A 17918-nucleotide genomic window follows, 5' to 3' on the forward strand; every position below is an offset into this window, starting at 1 on the left:
TGTACTGTGAGCAACACGAACACATCAACCCACTGCGTTATGTGACGTCTGTACTGTTACAGAGCAACACGAACACGTCACATAACGCAGTGGGTTGACGTCTGTACTGTTACAGAGCAACACGAACACACCAACCCACTGCGTTATGTGACGTCTGTACTGTTACAGAGCAACACGAACACATCAACCCACTGCGTTATGTGACGTCTGTACTGTTACAGAGCAACACGAACACACCAACCCACTGCGTTATGTGACGTCTGTACTGTTACAGAGCAACACGAACACATCAACCCACTGCTTTATGTGACGTCTGTACTGTTACAGAGCAACACGAACACATCAACCCACTGCGTTATGTGACGTCTGTACTGTTACAGAGCAACACGAACACGTCAACCCACTGCGTTATGTGACGTCTGTACTGTTACAGAGCAACACGAACACGTCAACCCACTGCGGTACGCGACGTCTGTACTGTTACAGAGCAACACGAACACGTCAACCCACTGCGTTATGTGACGTCTGTACTGTTACAGAGCAACACGAACACGTCAACCCACTTCGTTATGTGACGTCTGTCCTGTTACAGAGAAACACGAACACATCAACCCACTACGTTATGTGACGTCTGTACTGTTACAGAGCAACACGAACACGTCAACCCACTGCGTTATGTGACGTCTGTACTGTTACAGAGCAACACGAACACGTCAACCCACTGCGTTATGTGATGTCTGTACTGTTACAGAGCAACACAAACACACCAACCCACTGCGTTATGTGACGTCTGTACTGTTACACAGCAACACGAACACATCAACCCACTGCGTTATGTGACGTCTGTACTGTTACAGAGCAACACGAACACATCAACCCACTGCGTTATGTGACGTCTGTACTGTTACAGAGCAACACGAACACATCAACCCACTGCGTTATGTGACGTCTGTACTGTTACAGAGCAACACGAACACATCAACCCACTGCGTTATGTGACGTCTGTACTGTTACAGAGCAACACGAACACGTCAACCCACTGCATTATGTGACGTCTTACCTGGCTGTACCGAGCCTGTGTTCTGACCACAGATGAACTTTTTTTTTTCAGGATCATGTTTATGAACTGCTGAATACAATTGATGCCTGCCAGTGCTTCTTCAACATTGTGAGTACAGCATCCCACACTAGTAGATAGGATAGGGTATCTACTTTGCCCCCTAGGGCCACTGTAAGTATCACAACATACAGTTAATTTATATGTTATCATGTCATCCTACTTTTTTAACCTGAATCATTCATTTAAAAACATGTCATGCATTTATTAATGTAATTATGCATTCATTTATTTATTCATGCATTCATTTATTTATTAATGCATTCATTTATTTGCGCATGCATTCATTTAATTATGCATTCATTTATTCATGTATGCATTCATTTAATTATGCATTCATTCATTTATTCGTGCATGCATTACTTTAATTATGCATTCATTTATTTATTCGTACATTCATTCATTCATCAGGCGGTGAACTTTGACTTCACCAAGAACTACCTGGAGCTGATCATCACATATATATCTGTCATCGTCATGCTTTCACGCGTCGAAGACAAGAAGGTCCTGGTGGGCATGTACAACTGTGCTCACGAGATGTCCAATGGCAGCAGGTGGGGCCAGTTACGTCTATCAACTATTCAAATACAGTTTTAATTTAAGGAAGTGATTCGGGAATTCAAATTGGAATGGAAACAATCCTCATTGAAATATTATTGAGCTCGTGTTCAATACATCTTTCATTGACATTTCTGAACAGACAATGAATTCATAAATTTTCACATGTAAAATACCTAACCAGATCACATTACTCACACTGCAAGCTCATTTCAGTCTTAATTAAATTTATGACAGAAATTAGCTGACACAGGCTTTTCCCTCTCGTCCAATGAAAGATGGCATTTAAATGTCAGTTTATGATAGACAACCTGATGTTTTCATCATTCATTAAAGGATGGTATTAGCTGCAGTACGGCTGGGCAACATCCAGTCACAACAACTTAAATCCTCTGTAGCTATCAATATAGCCAAGCATCGCAAAGATGATTACCCATAATTAATAGCTTTTTAATTGGCAATAACAACACATCCTTCCATTCATTTCCCAGAGTGCACAACAGTACAATTACATTTTCAGTCCTCCCATTTCACAGCATTATTTATTTATGTAGCTAAAATGGAAAAGAAGACTTTATCTTGATCGAAGACACCGAGGGAAATACTGTACAGACGTGAAACAAAGAGTCCTTTTGCTCCAGTCACTTCATAATAATCCCCAGTGGTCGAAGATGGAGAGCCACTGGAGTTTAGAAGGAGAGGTAGCCTAGTGGTTAGAGCGTTGGACTAGTAAACCGGAAGGTTGCTGGAGCGAATCCCCGAGCTGACAAGGTAAAACATCTGTCTTTCTTCCCCTGAACAAGGCAGTTAACCCACCGTTCCCCTGAACAAGGCAGTTAACCCACCGTTCCCCTGGGCAAGGCAGTTAACCCACCTTTCCCCTGGGCAAGGCAGTTAACCCACCGTTCCCCTGGGCAAGGCAGTTAACCCACCGTTCCCCTGAACAAGGCAGTTAACCCACCGTTCCCCTGCAAGGCAGTTAACCCACCGTTCCCCTGAACAAGGCAGTTAACCCACCGTTCCCCTGGGCAAGGCAGTTAACCCACCTTTCCCCAAGGCAGTTAACCCACCGTTCCCCTGGGCAAGGCAGTTAACCCACCGTTCCCCTGGGCAAGGCAGTTAACCCACCGTTCCCCTGAACAAGGCAGTTAACCCACCGTTCCCCTGAACAAGGCAGTTAACCCACCGTTCCCCTGAACAAGGCAGTTAACCCACCGTTCCTAGGCTGTCCGTCTGACCCTGAACAAGGCAGTTAACCCACCGTTCCCCGGTAGGCCGTCATTGAAAATAAGAATTTGTTCTTAACTGACTTTCCCAGTTAAAATAAAGGTTAAAAAAAAATACAGCTCCCAACAGTGAAAATGAATGACACTTGAAAGGATGGTGAACCTGAGTTTTTTTTTTTTTGTGGCCGAGAAAGAAGATAGTCAGTTATGGAGTGGCACCACATGATATTGATGTTGGCATGAGTTGGTCCTGTACATGGCAGTGGCACCACATGATATTGATGTTGGCATGAGTTGGTCCTGTACATGGCAGTGGATGTGTATACATGTATGAATGTGTGGTTGATTTGACGAAGTCATGATTGATTGTTTGTTTGATTGATCCTCCAGTGACCCTGCGTACCCGCGCCTGGCTCAGATGTTTATGGAGTATGAACAGCCCATTAAGAAATTGACTGAGGAATTCGGTCCTCACACTAAGGTAATTGTCAATTGCATATTCACATATTCAATTCACATATTCACAAAGATGCCAGAGATTCCGAGGTGGATGACTGTTCAAAAAATAAAAATAATCCCAGTCGGATCTCGTTTTATTTTTTTAAATCGACTTTAAAATGTTGTCTTGAACGCACTGAAATCGGAAGTCATAGATTTCTGGGTTCTCAGTTGTTTTGAACACAGCATTAGTCTTAGCGCAGGGAGGGAGAAAACTGCAGAGGATCCGTCTCACCGTCCCTGCTCTCTCCTTCATTTCCTCTGGTGAGACTGACCAGAGAGAGGGGGGGGACACGGTCTTCCACCTGATGGGGAAACTCAAGTCGCACCGAATCTGCCTCATAAACAATTAATGTTGTTCCTTTGACTAGAGGAAGTGAAATACTCCTCGATATTAGAATAGACATGACGAGCTGCCAGTAATATTTAAACACGCGGGGCTGACGATACACTTGGCTACTCATTCATTGCAGCTGCAGTGGGACTGGAAGTAGAGAGAAGCACGTTTTATGTTTTGTAATAATGTTGACTAAAGACAGTGTTGACAGTGCTGAATTATTATTATTATTATTATTATTATTTACAATAACTCTTTGCTGTATTCTTTGACAGTCTCTCTGTGGTCAGGGGTTTTAAAACGTTATAAAATCTTACGTAGACTAGTATCAAACACCGCTATGGCCGGGGTCGTGGAAGTTCTGTAGGCACGGTGATTTGAGCTATCCGATTGGCCAGCGCAGTAGGCAAACTCGATTTAGCCACAGATCTCCTCGTTCACCAGGTAGGCGGAGTTTGTCTTTTCAGACTAATTGAAATGGTTCACAATGGCAACACTGTGTTTACCCGATGCTCAGGGCTTCTGAATCAAGCGCATCTACCACCAACAGCGCAACACAATAAATAAAAGGAACGCAAGCCTTTATAACACAGCCTTTACTGTTGGCTTGAAGATCAACCAGGTGGTGACCACTGCACTAGGGTATATTCACGATTGTATATTCTCTAGGGAAATGTTAACTGTATATTGAAAAACGACTGTAATTGTTAGAGTAGGTCATTATTCCTGAAAAACAATGGTGGTCATGATTTTGACTGCTATTCGGCCTTATAACTCTATCACGGAGCTCTCCTTGTCTCGCTCCCACCCTCTCCCTCCTTCCCCCTCTCTTCCCAGGGTGTGACGGAGGCCCTCCTGTCCCTACAGATGTTGTACCCCAGGAGGAACCTTCCTGCAGAACAGTGGCGCAGCGCTCAGCTCCTCAGTCTCCTCAGCGCACCTGCCTCCATGCTGGACCCTGCCTGCTGCGACACCGTGAGACTGCCCTCTCTCTCTCTCTCTCTCTCTCTCCCCCTCTTCTCTCTCCCCCCTTCTCTCTCCCCCTCTTCTCTCTCCCCCTCTTCTCTCTCCCCCTCTTCTCTCCTCTCCTCTTCTCTCTCCCCTCTTCTCTCTCTCTCCTTTCCTCTCCTCTTCTCTCTCCTCTTCTCTCTCCCCCTCTTCTCTCTCCCCCTCTTCTCTCTCTCCTCTTCTCTCCTCTTCTCTCCTCTTCTCCCCTCCCCTCTCTCTCCCCCTCTTCTTCTCTTCTCTCTCCCCCTCTTCTTCTCTTCTCTCTCCCCCTCTTCTTCTCTTCTATCTCCCCCTCTTCTCTCTCCCCCTCTCCTCTCTCTCTCCCTCTCTCCTCTCTCCCCCTCTCATCTCTCCTCTTCTCTCTCTCTCTCTTCCCCTCTCCTCTCTCCTCTCTCCCCTCTCTCTCCTCTCTCTCTCCTCTCTCTCCTCTCCTCTCTCCCCTCTCCTCTCCTCTCTCCCCCTCTCCTCTCTCTCCCCCTCTCCCCCTCTTCTCTCCTCTCCTCTCTCCCCCTCTTCTCTCTCCCTTCTCTCTCTCTCCCCCTCTCTCCTCTCCCCCTCCCTCTTCTCTCCCCTCTCTCCCCCTCTCTCTCCTCTCTCTCCTCTCTCTCTCTCTTCTCTTCTCTCCTCTTCTTCTTCTCTCCTCTTCTCTCCCCCCTCTTCTTCTCTTCTCTCTCCCCCCCTCTTCTTCTTCTTCTCTCTCCCCCCTCTTCTTCTCTTCTCTCTCCCCCTCTTCTCTCTCTCTCTCCCCCTCTCTCTCTCCCCCTCTCCTCTCTCCCCCTCTCATCTCTCCTCTTCTCTCCTCTCTCCCCCTCTTCTCTCCTCTCTCTCCTCTCTCCCCTCTTCTCTCCTCTTCTCTCCTCTCTCCCCCTCTTCTCTCCTCTCTCCTCTCCTCTCTCCCCCTCTTCTCTCCCCTCTCCCCCTCTCTCTCTCCCCTCTCACCCTCTTCTCTCCCCTCTCCCCCTCTTCTCTCCTCTCCTCACCCCCTTCTTCTCTCACCTCTCCTCGCCCCCTCTTCTCTCCTCTCCTCGCCCCCTCTTCTCTTCTCCTTCCGACCCTGCCTGCTGTGACACTGTGAGACTGTCCTTTCCCCTTTTCTACTCTAATCTGTTTTCTTTTCTCTTCATCTCTTATCTTCTGTTTTCTTATATTCTCTTCTCTTATCTTCTGTTTTCATCTCTTCTCTTCCCTTTTTCTATTTTATTTTCCTCTTCTCTCCTCTCCTCTCTCCCCCTCTTCTGTCCTCTCCTCCTCTCTTCCCCCTCCCTAGAATGTCCCCGTCTGCTGATTTCAAAGGCAGCCACTGGCGTCTTTGTACCATAGTGTTCTGTGTTAGTCTCTGTGCCCCGTGGTTCTCTTCATGTGGGATTCAAAACTTCAGCCAAGAAACAGAGACCACTACACAAACACACAGTGTATACCTAATATCATGGCACATGCTATATTTTGTATTGAGTATTGTGTCTGGATATAAATCCCTTTAGGAGAAGTTAGCGTGTGTATCTGTAACAGCCAAATATGATCGTCAGCATGTCTTGTGTTATCATAAAGTACAATAATTCACATGACATCTGAAAAATAATCAGAGACGACTATTGATGACTTATTATTAACTCATTAAATGACTAACTTGTGTTTCCCCACAGATGGCCTGTGAGTACTTGTCCTTAGAGGTGATGGAGCGATGGATCCTTCGTGAGTGCTAGTTATTATCTTCAGACCCAGTCTTGGCTACCTTCTGAAAAACAAAAAGACTTCGGTGGGTTGCACTCTATTCCCCATATTCACGTTGATCTCTCCTCTCCTCCAGTGGGTTACCTGCTGTGTCATAGCAGTCTGAACACCAACCAGTCATCTCAGGAGCTGTGGAAGATGGCCCTCCGCAGCGGCCTCTATCTCACCATCATCAGGGATGAGACGATCAACATCCATAAGATCACAGAGGACTACTTCGACGGCCTGAAAGGGTACGTCATTATTATGATATTTATACTCTGTCCTCAGAGTGATTGGACTGGGTGTCAATCTGATTCTAGTTCCCAATGTTCTGGGCCCCGGTTCCCAATGTTCTGGGCCCCGGTTCCCAATGTTCTGGGCCCCGGTTCCCAATGTTCTGGGCCCTGGTTTCCAATGTTCCATACACTGGTTCCCAAATGCTCTTGTAGACAACAAAAAAACATTGCTGGTTATCATATTTTAGCATATTTAACAATGCTCCTACAAAGGTTTTAATTGAATTATGATGGTGGCGCTAAGATGCTGTTGGGAGAGGCCCTGTCTGGTAACGTGTACTGTACTGAACTATAATCTTACTGATAGCTCTTCCTCGTTTCGTTGTGACAGGTACAGTAAGCGCATCGCCGATATCAAAGAATGTCGCGAGCATGTTACAGTCAACAGGTGAGTTATCTGCTTGTGTATAAAACCATTTATTTTTTTGAACTCAAACTGAGCCTGAAATGAGGGACCTGCTTCAGATAGCGCCACCAATTGGTTGAATGGTCTCCCATTTAACGTCAACAGCAAGTAGCACTCTTTTTCATGGTCCTTCGGGACGGATTTGAACCAGCAACCATGGCCACCATATGATTAACAGTTAAAGTCAAGAATATAGGTAACTATGTGTGTTGTCATATGTATGTCAGTGGAGCCATGCACAGAGAGAGGAGAGGTTTCCTGAGGAATGCCTTGAAGGAGCTGGTCAAAGTCCTGGAGGATGAACCTGGACTTCTGGGACCCAAGGTACATGACCTCATTTAGTTCATCTGGCTAATAGTGCCAATCTATTGCATGTTCAGCTTCCCTGTATGTTTGGACATTATCATCAGAGATATATTACATTACATTACTGGCATTGAGCTCTCATTCTATACAATCCTAAACAGACACACTGCTATGTGTTTTTATCTCAGAGCTCTCCATGTTCAGTACATGAATATGGGCTAACAGTGATGTCTTTTGCTAAATATTCATCTTCTTTTTCTCTTAATGTCAATCCATCCCTAAGGTGTTGTTTGTCTTCATGGCTCTGTCGTTTTCCCGTGACGAGGTCCTGTGGCTCGTCAGATATTCAGAGAATATTCCCAAGACCAAGACTCCAGAGGACTACGTAGACTCGTACGTTTGAAGTTAGACACACAGCAGACCCTCTAACCACAGCAGACCCTCTAACCACAGCAGACCCTCTAACCACAGCAGACCCTCTAACCACAGCAGACCCTCTAACCACAGCAGACCCTCTCACTACAGCAGACCCTCTAACCACAGCAGACCCTCTAACCACAGCAGACCCTCTAACCACAGCAGACCCTCTAACCACAGCAGACCCTCTAACCACAGCAGACCCTCTAACCACAGCAGACCCTCTAACCACAGCAGACCCTCTAACCACAGCAGACCCTCTAACCACAGCAGACCCTCTAACCACAGCAGACCCTCTAACAACAGCAGACCCTCTAACCACAGCAGACCCTCTAACCACAGCAGACCCTCTAACCACAGCAGACCCTCTAACAACAGCAGACCCTCTCACCACAGCAGACCCTCTAACCACAGCAGACCCTCTAACCACAGCAGACCCTCTAACCACAGCAGACCCTCTAACCACAGCAGACCCTCTGACCACAGCAGACCCTCTCACCACAGCAGACCCTCTCACCACAGCAGACCCTCTCACCACAGCAGACCCTCTAACCACAGCAGACCCTCTAACCACAGCAGACCCTCTAACCACAGCAGACCCTCTCACCACAGCAGACCCTCTCACCACAGCAGACCCTCTAACCACAGCAGACCCTCTAACCACAGCAGACCCTCTCACCACAGCAGACCCTCTAACCACAGCAGACCCTCTAACCACAGCAGACCCTCTCACCACAGCAGACCCTCTCACCACAGCAGACCCTCTAACCACAGCAGACCCTCTAACCACAGCAGACCCTCTAACCACAGCAGACCCTCTCACCACAGCAGACCCTCTCACCACAGCAGACCCTCTAACCACAGCAGACCCTCTCACCACAGCAGACCCTCTCACCACAGCAGACCCTCTAACCACAGCAGACCCTCTAACCACAGCAGACCCTCTCACCACAGCAGACCCTCTTGCCACAGCAGACCCTCTCACGACAGCAGACCCTCTAACCACAGCAGACCCTCTCACCACAGCAGACCCTCTTGCCACAGCAGACCCTCTCACCACAGCAGACCCTCTAACCACAGCAGACCCTCTAACCACAGCAGACCATCTAACCACAGCAGACCCTCTAACCACAGCAGACCCTCTAACCACAGCAGACCCTCTAACCACAGCAGACCCTCTAACCACAGCAGACCCTCTAACCACAGCAGACCCTCTAACCACAGCAGACCCTCTAACCACAGCAGACCCTCTCACCACAGCAGACCCTCTAAACACAGCAGACCCTCTAACCACAACAGACCCTCTAACCACAGCAGACCCTCTAACCACAGCAGACCCTCTAACCACAGCAGACCCTCTAACCACAGCAGACCCTCTAAACACAGCAGACCCTCTAACCACAGCAGACCCTCTAACCACAGCAGACCCTCTAACCACAGCAGACCCTCTAACCACAGCAGACCCTCTAACCACAGCAGACCCTCTCACCACAGCAGACCCTCTAACCACAGCAGACCCTCTAACCACAGCAGACCCTCAACCACAGCAGACCCTCAACCACAGCAGACCCTCTAACCACAGCAGACCCTCTAACCACAGCAGACCCTCTAACCACAGCAGACCCTCTCACCACAGCAGACCCTCTAACCACAGCAGACCCTCTCACCACAGCAGACCCTCTCACCACAGCAGACCCTCTCACCACAGCAGACCCTCTCACCACAGCAGACCCTCTCACCACAGCAGACCCTCTCACCACAGCAGACCCTCTAACCACAGCAGACCCTCTAACCACAGCAGACCCTCTCACCACAGCAGACCCTCTAACCACAGCAGACCCTCTCACCACAGCAGACCCTCTCACCACAGCAGACCCTCTCACCACAGCAGACCCTCTAACCACAGCAGACCCTCTAACCACAGCAGACCCTCTCACCACAGCAGACCCTCTCACCACAGCAGACCCTCTCACCACAGCAGACCCTCTAACCACAGCAGACCCTCTAACCACAGCAGACCCTCTAACCACAGCAGACCCTCTAACCACAGCAGACCCTCTCACCACAGCAGACCCTCTCACCACAGCAGACCCTCTAACCACAGCAGACCCTCTAACCACAGCAGACCCTCTCACCACAGCAGACCCTCTAACCACAGCAGACCCTCTAACCACAGCAGACCCTCTAACCACAGCAGACCCTCTAACAACAGCAGACCCTCTCACCACAGCAGACCCTCTAACCACAGCAGACCCTCTAACCACAGCAGACCCTCTAACCACAGCAGACCCTCTAACAACAGCAGACCCTCTAACCACAGCAGACCCTCTAACCACAGCAGACCCTCTAACCACAGCAGACCCTCTAACCACAGCAGACCCTCTGACCACAGCAGACCCTCTCACCACAGCAGACCCTCTCACCACAGCAGACCCTCTCACCACAGCAGACCCTCTAACCACAGCAGACCCTCTAACCACAGCAGACCCTCTAACCACAGCAGACCCTCTAACCACAGCAGACCCTCTAACCACAGCAGACCCTCTAACCACAGCAGACCCTCTAACCACAGCAGACCCTCTCACCACAGCAGACCCTCTCACCACAGCAGACCCTCTAAACACAGCAGACCCTCTAACCACAACAGACCCTCTAACCACAGCAGACCCTCTAACCACAGCAGACCCTCTAACCATAGCAGACCCTCTAACCACAGCAGACCCTCTAACCACAGCAGACCCTCTAACCACAGCAGACCCTCTAACCACAGCAGACCCTCTAACCACAGCAGACCCTCTCACCACAGCAGACCCTCTAACCACAGCAGACCCTCTAACCACAGCAGACCCTCTAACCACAGCAGACCCTCAACCACAGCAGACCCTCAACCACAGCAGACCCTCTAACCACAGCAGACCCTCTAACCACAGCAGACCCTCTAACCACAGCAGACCCTCTAACCACAGCAGACCCTCTAACCACAGCAGACCCTCTCACCACAGCAGACCCTCTAACCACAGCAGACCCTCTCACCACAGCAGACCCTCTCACCACAGCAGACCCTCTCACCACAGCAGACCCTCTAACCACAGCAGACCCTCTCACCACAGCAGACCCTCTCACCACAGCAGACCCTCTAACCACAGCAGACCCTCTAACCACAGCAGACCCTCTAACCACAGCAGACCCTCTAACCACAGCAGACCCTCTCACCACAGCAGACCCTCTCACCACAGCAGACCCTCTAACCACATTAGACCCTCTAACCACAGCAGACCCTCTCACCACAGCAGACCCTCTCACCACAGCAGACCCTCTAACCACAGCAGACCCTCTAACCACAGCAGACCCTCTCACCACAGCAGACCCTCTCACCACAGCAGACCCTCTAACCACAGCAGACCCTCTAACCACAGCAGACCATCTAACCACAGCAGACCCTCTAACCACAGCAGACCCTCTAACCACAGCAGACCCTCTAACCACAGCAGACCCTCTAACCACAGCAGACCCTCTAACCACAGCAGACCCTCTAACCACAGCAGACCCTCTAACCACAGCAGACCCTCTAACCACAGCAGACCCTCTAACCACAGCAGACCCTCTCACCACAGCAGACCCTCTCACCACAGCAGACCCTCTAAACACAGCAGACCCTCTAACCACAACAGACCCTCTAACCACAGCAGACCCTCTAACCACAGCAGACCCTCTAACCACAGCAGACCCTCTAACCACAGCAGACCCTCTAACCACAGCAGACCCTCTAACCACAGCAGACCCTCTCACCACAGCAGACCCTCTAACCACAGCAGACCCTCTCACCACAGCAGACCCTCTCACCACAGCAGACCCTCTCACCACAGCAGACCCTCTAACCACAGCAGACCCTCTAACCACAGCAGACCCTCTCACCACAGCAGACCCTCTAACCACAGCAGACCCTCTAACCACAGCAGACCCTCTCACCACAGCAGACCCTCTCACCACAGCAGACCCTCTCACCACAGCAGACCCTCTAACCACAGCAGACCCTCTAACCACAGCAGACCCTCTCACCACAGCAGACCCTCTCACCACAGCAGACCCTCTAACCACAGCAGACCCTCTAACCACAGCAGACCCTCTAACCACAGCAGACCCTCTAACCACAGCAGACCCTCTAACCACAGCAGACCCTCTAACCACAGCAGACCCTCTCACCACAGCAGACCCTCTAACCACAGCAGACCCTCTCACCACAGCAGACCCTCTCACCACAGCAGACCCTCTAACCACAGCAGACCCTCTAACCACAGCAGACCCTCTAACCACAGCAGACCCTCTAACCACAGCAGACCCTCTAACCACAGCAGACCCTCTAACCACAGCAGACCATCTAACCACAGCAGACCCTCTAACAACAGCAGACCCTCTCACCACAGCAGACCCTCTAACCACAGCAGACCCTCTAACCACAGCAGACCCTCTAACCACAGCAGACCCTCTAACAACAGCAGACCCTCTAACCACAGCAGACCCTCTAACCACAGCAGACCCTCTAACCACAGCAGACCCTCTAACCACAGCAGACCCTCTGACCACAGCAGACCCTCTCACCACAGCAGACCCTCTAACCACAGCAGACCCTCTAACTACAGCAGACCCTCTAACCACAGCAGACCCTCTAACCACAGCAGACCCTCTAACCACAGCAGACCCTCTCACCACAGCAGACCCTCTCACCACAGCAGACCCTCTAACCACAGCAGACCCTCTAACCACAGCAGACCCTCTAACCACAGCAGACCCTCTCACCACAGCAGACCCTCTCACCACAGCAGACCCTCTAGCCACAACAGACCCTCTAACCACAGCAGACCCTCTCACCACAGCAGACCCTCTCACCACAGCAGACCCTCTAACCACAGCAGACCCTCTCACCACAGCAGACCCTCTCACCACAGCAGACCCTTTAACCACAGCAGACCCTCTAACCACAGCAGACCCTCTCACCACAGCAGACCCTCTCACCACAGCAGACCCTCTAACCACAGCAGACCCTCTAACCACAGCAGACCCTCTCACCACAGCAGACCCTCTTGCCACAGCAGACCCTCTCACCACAGCAGACCCTCTAACCACAGCAGACCCTCTCACCACAGCAGACCCTCTCACCACAGCAGACCCTCTCACCACAGCAGACCCTCTAACCACAGCAGACCCTCTAACCACAGCAGACCCTCTAACCACAGCAGACCATCTAACCACAGCAGACCCTCTAACCACAGCAGACCCTCTAACCACAGCAGACCCTCTAACCACAGCAGACCCTCTAACCACAGCAGACCCTCTAACCACAGCAGACCCTCTCACCACAGCAGACCCTCTCACCACAGCAGACCCTCTAAACACAGCAGACCCTCTAACCACAACAGACCCTCTAACCACAGCAGAACCTCTAACCACAGCAGACCCTCTAACCATAGCAGACCCTCTAAACACAGCAGACCCTCTAACCACAGCAGACCCTCTAACCACAGCAGACCCTCTAACCACAGCAGACCCTCTAACCACAGCAGACCCTCTAACCACAGCAGACCCTCTAACCACAGCAGACCCTCTAACCACAGCAGACCCTCTCACCACAGCAGACCCTCTAACCACAGCAGACCCTCTAACCACAGCAGACCCTCTCACCACAGCAGACCCTCTCACCACAGCAGACCCTCTAACCACAGCAGACCCTCTAACCACAGCAGACCCTCTCACCACAGCAGACCCTCTCACCACAGCAGACCCTCTAACCACAGCAGACCCTCTAACCACAGCAGACCCTCTCACCACAGCAGACCCTCTAACCACAGCAGACCCTCTAACCACAGCAGACCCTCTCACCACAGCAGACCCTCTAACCACAGCAGACCCTCTCACCACAGCAGACCCTCTAACCACAGCAGACCCTCTCACCACAGCAGACCCTCTCACCACAGCAGACCCTCTCACCACAGCAGACCCTCTCACCACAGCAGACCCTCTAACCACAGCAGACCCTCTAACCACAGCAGACCCTCTAACCACAGCAGACCCTCTCACCACAGCAGACCCTCTCACCACAGCAGACCCTCTAACCACAGCAGACCCTCTAACCACAGCAGACCCTCTCACCACAGCAGACCCTCTCACCACAGCAGACCCTCTCACCACAGCAGACCCTCTCACCACAGCAGACCCTCTCACCACAGCAGACCCTCTAACCACAGCAGACCCTCTAACCACAGCAGACCCTCTCACCACAGAAGACCCTCTTACCACAGCAGACCCTCTAACCACAGCAGACCCTCTAACCACAGCAGACCCTCTTGCCATGCCACTTTCTATCAATCTCCAATATCAGCCATAAATATGTACAGTACCATTATTAGCATGCTGAGAAGAATGCATGAAGAATATATCTGTTTCAAGTTTGTTCTCTCCTGTACATTTAAGTTTTGCAAGTTGCACCTAACATTAGCATTCAAGTCACACAACTAAACAATGGAGAAGAAGCTTATACAACAGCTACTGTATCTGGCTGTTAAAGCACAGGAAAGTCCTACTGTTGATACAGTAGTCATGTGTTTATGTACTGTATATTCCTACTGTTGATACAGTAGTCATGTGTTTATGTACTGTATATTCCTACTGTTGATACAGTAGTCACTAGTTTATGTACTGTATAGTTTTACTGTTTATACAGTAGTCACTAGTTTATGTACTGTATAGTTTTACTGTTTATACAGTAGTCACTAGTTTATGTACTGTATAGTTTTACTGTTGATACAGTAGTCACTAGTTTATGTACTGTATAGTTTTACTGTTGATACAGTAGTTGCTAATTTTATATGTGTGTGTTGCAGGCAGATGGCTGAACTCCTGTTCTACATGGAGAGGTTGAGGACCCTGATGACTAAGTACAGCCGTGTGGTGCAACGCTACCATGTCCAGTACCTGGCCCAGTTTGATGCCCTGCTCCTCAACGACACCATGCAGGTACTGGGGGGTGGGGGGGCTCTTGTCTCCTGCCATTATGTCGTCTCAAGTCCAGGATGTTCTTTCCCTAATCTCCTCCAAAGACCAGGATGCCATTACCTCCCGGGCACGGGGGTGGCTTACTGTTTGAAACTTGAATTGAATAGAGACACAATACAATGTGGTATGCCTCAAGGATCTACTCTTGGGCCTTTTATTATTTCAGAGCGGACCGAAATAATTGTGACTTATCATCATACTGTATATGTTGTTTTTAGTCTGAGAAAGCATTTGTCCCAGAGGACGTTGCTTCTATTACTGTTTTGACTATTCTGTCCTGTAGAATATGTATGTCTGTCCAGAAGAGGAATCAGTCCTGATGACATCATTTGTCTCAACCCTGTCTGCACTGACTATCAAGCAAGGTAAACAAAATGTATCTGAAATCTAGATTTCATATCTAATGCAAGGTCCTACAATCTGTAACAATCTGTCGTTCTGCCCCTGAACAAGGCAGTTAACCCCTGTTCCTGGGCCGTCATTGTGAATAAGAATTTGTTCTTAACTGACTTGCCTAGTTAAATAAAGATAAAATGTCCCTCAACAGTGGAAAACGGAGAGGAGTTTGACTTCAGGGCTCTGAGACTGGACTGGTTAAGATTACAGGTATGGTACTTCACTTACCCTAGAAATACTTGACATCTACCACACACGGTTCCATGTTATAAGCCTACACTGTTCCATGTTATAATTCTACACTGTTCCATGTTATAAGCCTACACTGTTCCAGTGTATCAAGATGTCTGTGCTGTCTCATGTTACAGGCCTACACCAGTGTGTCCAAGGCCCCACTCTCCCTCAAGGAATACCCAGACCTGGCTAAAGTGATGAACATGACCCAATTCCACACCAAGATGTTGGACAACGTGCAGGAGATGCTTCACGAAACCTCAGATCTCTCCATTCTCTGGTCAGTCTGCTCCCCCATGGGCCCCATAGAAAAAAAAAACATCCTCTACACCAGTGGTATTAAACGTCTAAGGGATGCAACCCCTTGTGGCGTCATGGGGGAATTGCAGTGGGGAAATTCTGGTGGAAAAAAAAGTTTCAAGTTTGAATACCGCTTCACTAGTCGCTACCCCCCTCTAGTCGCTACCCCCCTCTAGTCGCTACCCCCCTCTAGTCGCTACCCCCTCTAGTCGCTACCCCCTCTAGTCGCTACCCCCTCTAGTCGCTACCCCCTCTTGTCGCTACCCCCTCTAGTCGCTACCCCCTCTAGTCGCTACCCCCTCTAGTCGCTACCCCCTCTTGTCGCTAACCCACTAGTCGCTACCCCCTCTAGTCGCTACCCCCACTAGTCGCTACCCCCTCTAGTTCTTACCCCCTCTAGTCCCTACCCCCTCTAGTCCCTACCCCCACTAAACCCTACCACCACAAGTCCATCTAGTCCTTACCCCCACTAAACCCTACCACCACAAGTCCCTCTAGTCCCTACCCCCAATAGTTTCTACCCTCACTAAACCCTAGTCCATATAGTCGCTACCCCCTGTAGTTGCTACCCCCTCTAGTCGCTACCCCCTCTACGCTACCCCGTCTAGTCGCTACCCCCACTATACCCTACCCCCACTATACCCTACCACCACTATTCGCTACCCCCTCTAGTTCTTACCCCCTCTAGTCCCTACCCCCACTAAAACCTACCACCACAAGTCCATCTAGTCCTTACCCCCACTAAACCCTACCACCACAAGTCCCTACCCCCAATAGTTTCTTCCCCCACTAAACCTTAGTTCATATAGTCGCTATCCCCGCTAGTCGTTACCCCAGCTAGTCCCTACCCCCAACAGTTTATACCCCCACTAAACCTTAGTCCATATAGTCGCTATCCCCGCTAGTCCCTACCCCCAACAGTTTCTACCCCCACTAAACCTTAGTCCATATAGTCGCTACCCCCTAGTCACTACCCCAGCTAGTCCCTAACCCCGCTAGTCACTACCCCAGCTAGGCCCTACCCCCAATAGTTTCTACCCCCACTAAACCCTAGTCCATATAGTCCCTACCCCCACTAGACCCTACTCCTCTAGCTCCTACCCCCACTACTCCCTCGTCCCTTGGTACTTCTGTAGATCCGACGTGATTGGATAAAAGCAATATGGCAATAAGTCTACCTTGCCAATGACCTAGTCCAAGATATTACAGCATAGACAAATAATCTACTGTACATGATGTGCATAGGGTCTATGGCAGGGGTCCCCAATAGGGTCTATGGCAGGGGTCCCCAATAGGGTCTATGGCAGGGGTCCCCAATAGGGTCTATGGCAGGGGTCCCCAATGGGGTCTATGGCAGGGGTCCCCAATGGGGTCTATGGCAGGGGTCCCCAATTTACATTCAGCTGCGGGCCGATTACATTGGGATACGTTTACATATACTTCTCTGTTTATGCATGAAAATACAGTACTTGGGAATATATTTCCTAAATTAAAATCCCTTTGAGCTCATTACCTGGGGATTTGACAGTCTTCAATGTCCAAGAACATAAATGTTATACCATTTCAATATATATATATATATATATATATATATATATATATATATATATATATATATATATATATATATATATATATATATATACACAAAAGTATGTGGACACCCCTTCAAATTGGAGGATGCGGTTATTTCAGCCCAGCCTGTTACTGACAGGTGTATAAAATTGAGCACACAGACATGCAACAGATGAATCTGTGTTTATCGGATGCCAGGATGCATATCAGATGCCAGGATGCATATCAGATGCCAGGATGCATATCAGATGCCAGGATGCATATCAGATGCCAGGATGCATATCAGATGCCAGGATGCATATCAGATGCCAGGATGCATAGTGCCAACTGTAAAGTTTGTTGGAGGAGAAATCTTAATGCTTTCCTGTTTCAACATGACAACATGTAGCGAGGTCCATACAGAAATGGTTTGTCAAGATCGGTGTGGAAGAACTTGACTGGCCTGCACGGACCCCTGACCTCAACCCCATCGAACACCTTT

The 17918-nt window shown here is 49.7% G+C and overlaps 1 protein-coding gene across 2 annotated transcripts in view; it reads left to right on the top strand.

Moving 5' to 3' along the window:
* LOC139371436 (NCK associated protein 1 like) overlaps window positions 1-17918 on the top strand; it is a 44735-nt gene that overhangs the window by 1866 nt on the left and 24951 nt on the right. For both annotated transcript variants that reach the window (XM_071111851.1, XM_071111852.1), the window contains exons 4-16: window positions 1112-1168; window positions 1529-1671; window positions 3292-3382; window positions 4574-4711; window positions 6388-6436; window positions 6552-6708; window positions 7085-7141; window positions 7387-7483; window positions 7749-7858; window positions 14761-14893; window positions 15216-15297; window positions 15480-15538; window positions 15697-15842. In XM_071111851.1, the coding sequence (XP_070967952.1) occupies window positions 1112-1168; window positions 1529-1671; window positions 3292-3382; window positions 4574-4711; window positions 6388-6436; window positions 6552-6708; window positions 7085-7141; window positions 7387-7483; window positions 7749-7858; window positions 14761-14893; window positions 15216-15297; window positions 15480-15538; window positions 15697-15842 (1319 nt within the window). The remainder of the gene's footprint in view (window positions 1-1111; window positions 1169-1528; window positions 1672-3291; window positions 3383-4573; window positions 4712-6387; window positions 6437-6551; window positions 6709-7084; window positions 7142-7386; window positions 7484-7748; window positions 7859-14760; window positions 14894-15215; window positions 15298-15479; window positions 15539-15696; window positions 15843-17918) is intronic.

The sequence above is a fragment of the Oncorhynchus clarkii genome, chromosome 17 (assembly GCF_045791955.1).
Source record: "Oncorhynchus clarkii lewisi isolate Uvic-CL-2024 chromosome 17, UVic_Ocla_1.0, whole genome shotgun sequence".
Lineage (NCBI taxonomy): Eukaryota > Metazoa > Chordata > Actinopteri > Salmoniformes > Salmonidae > Oncorhynchus > Oncorhynchus clarkii.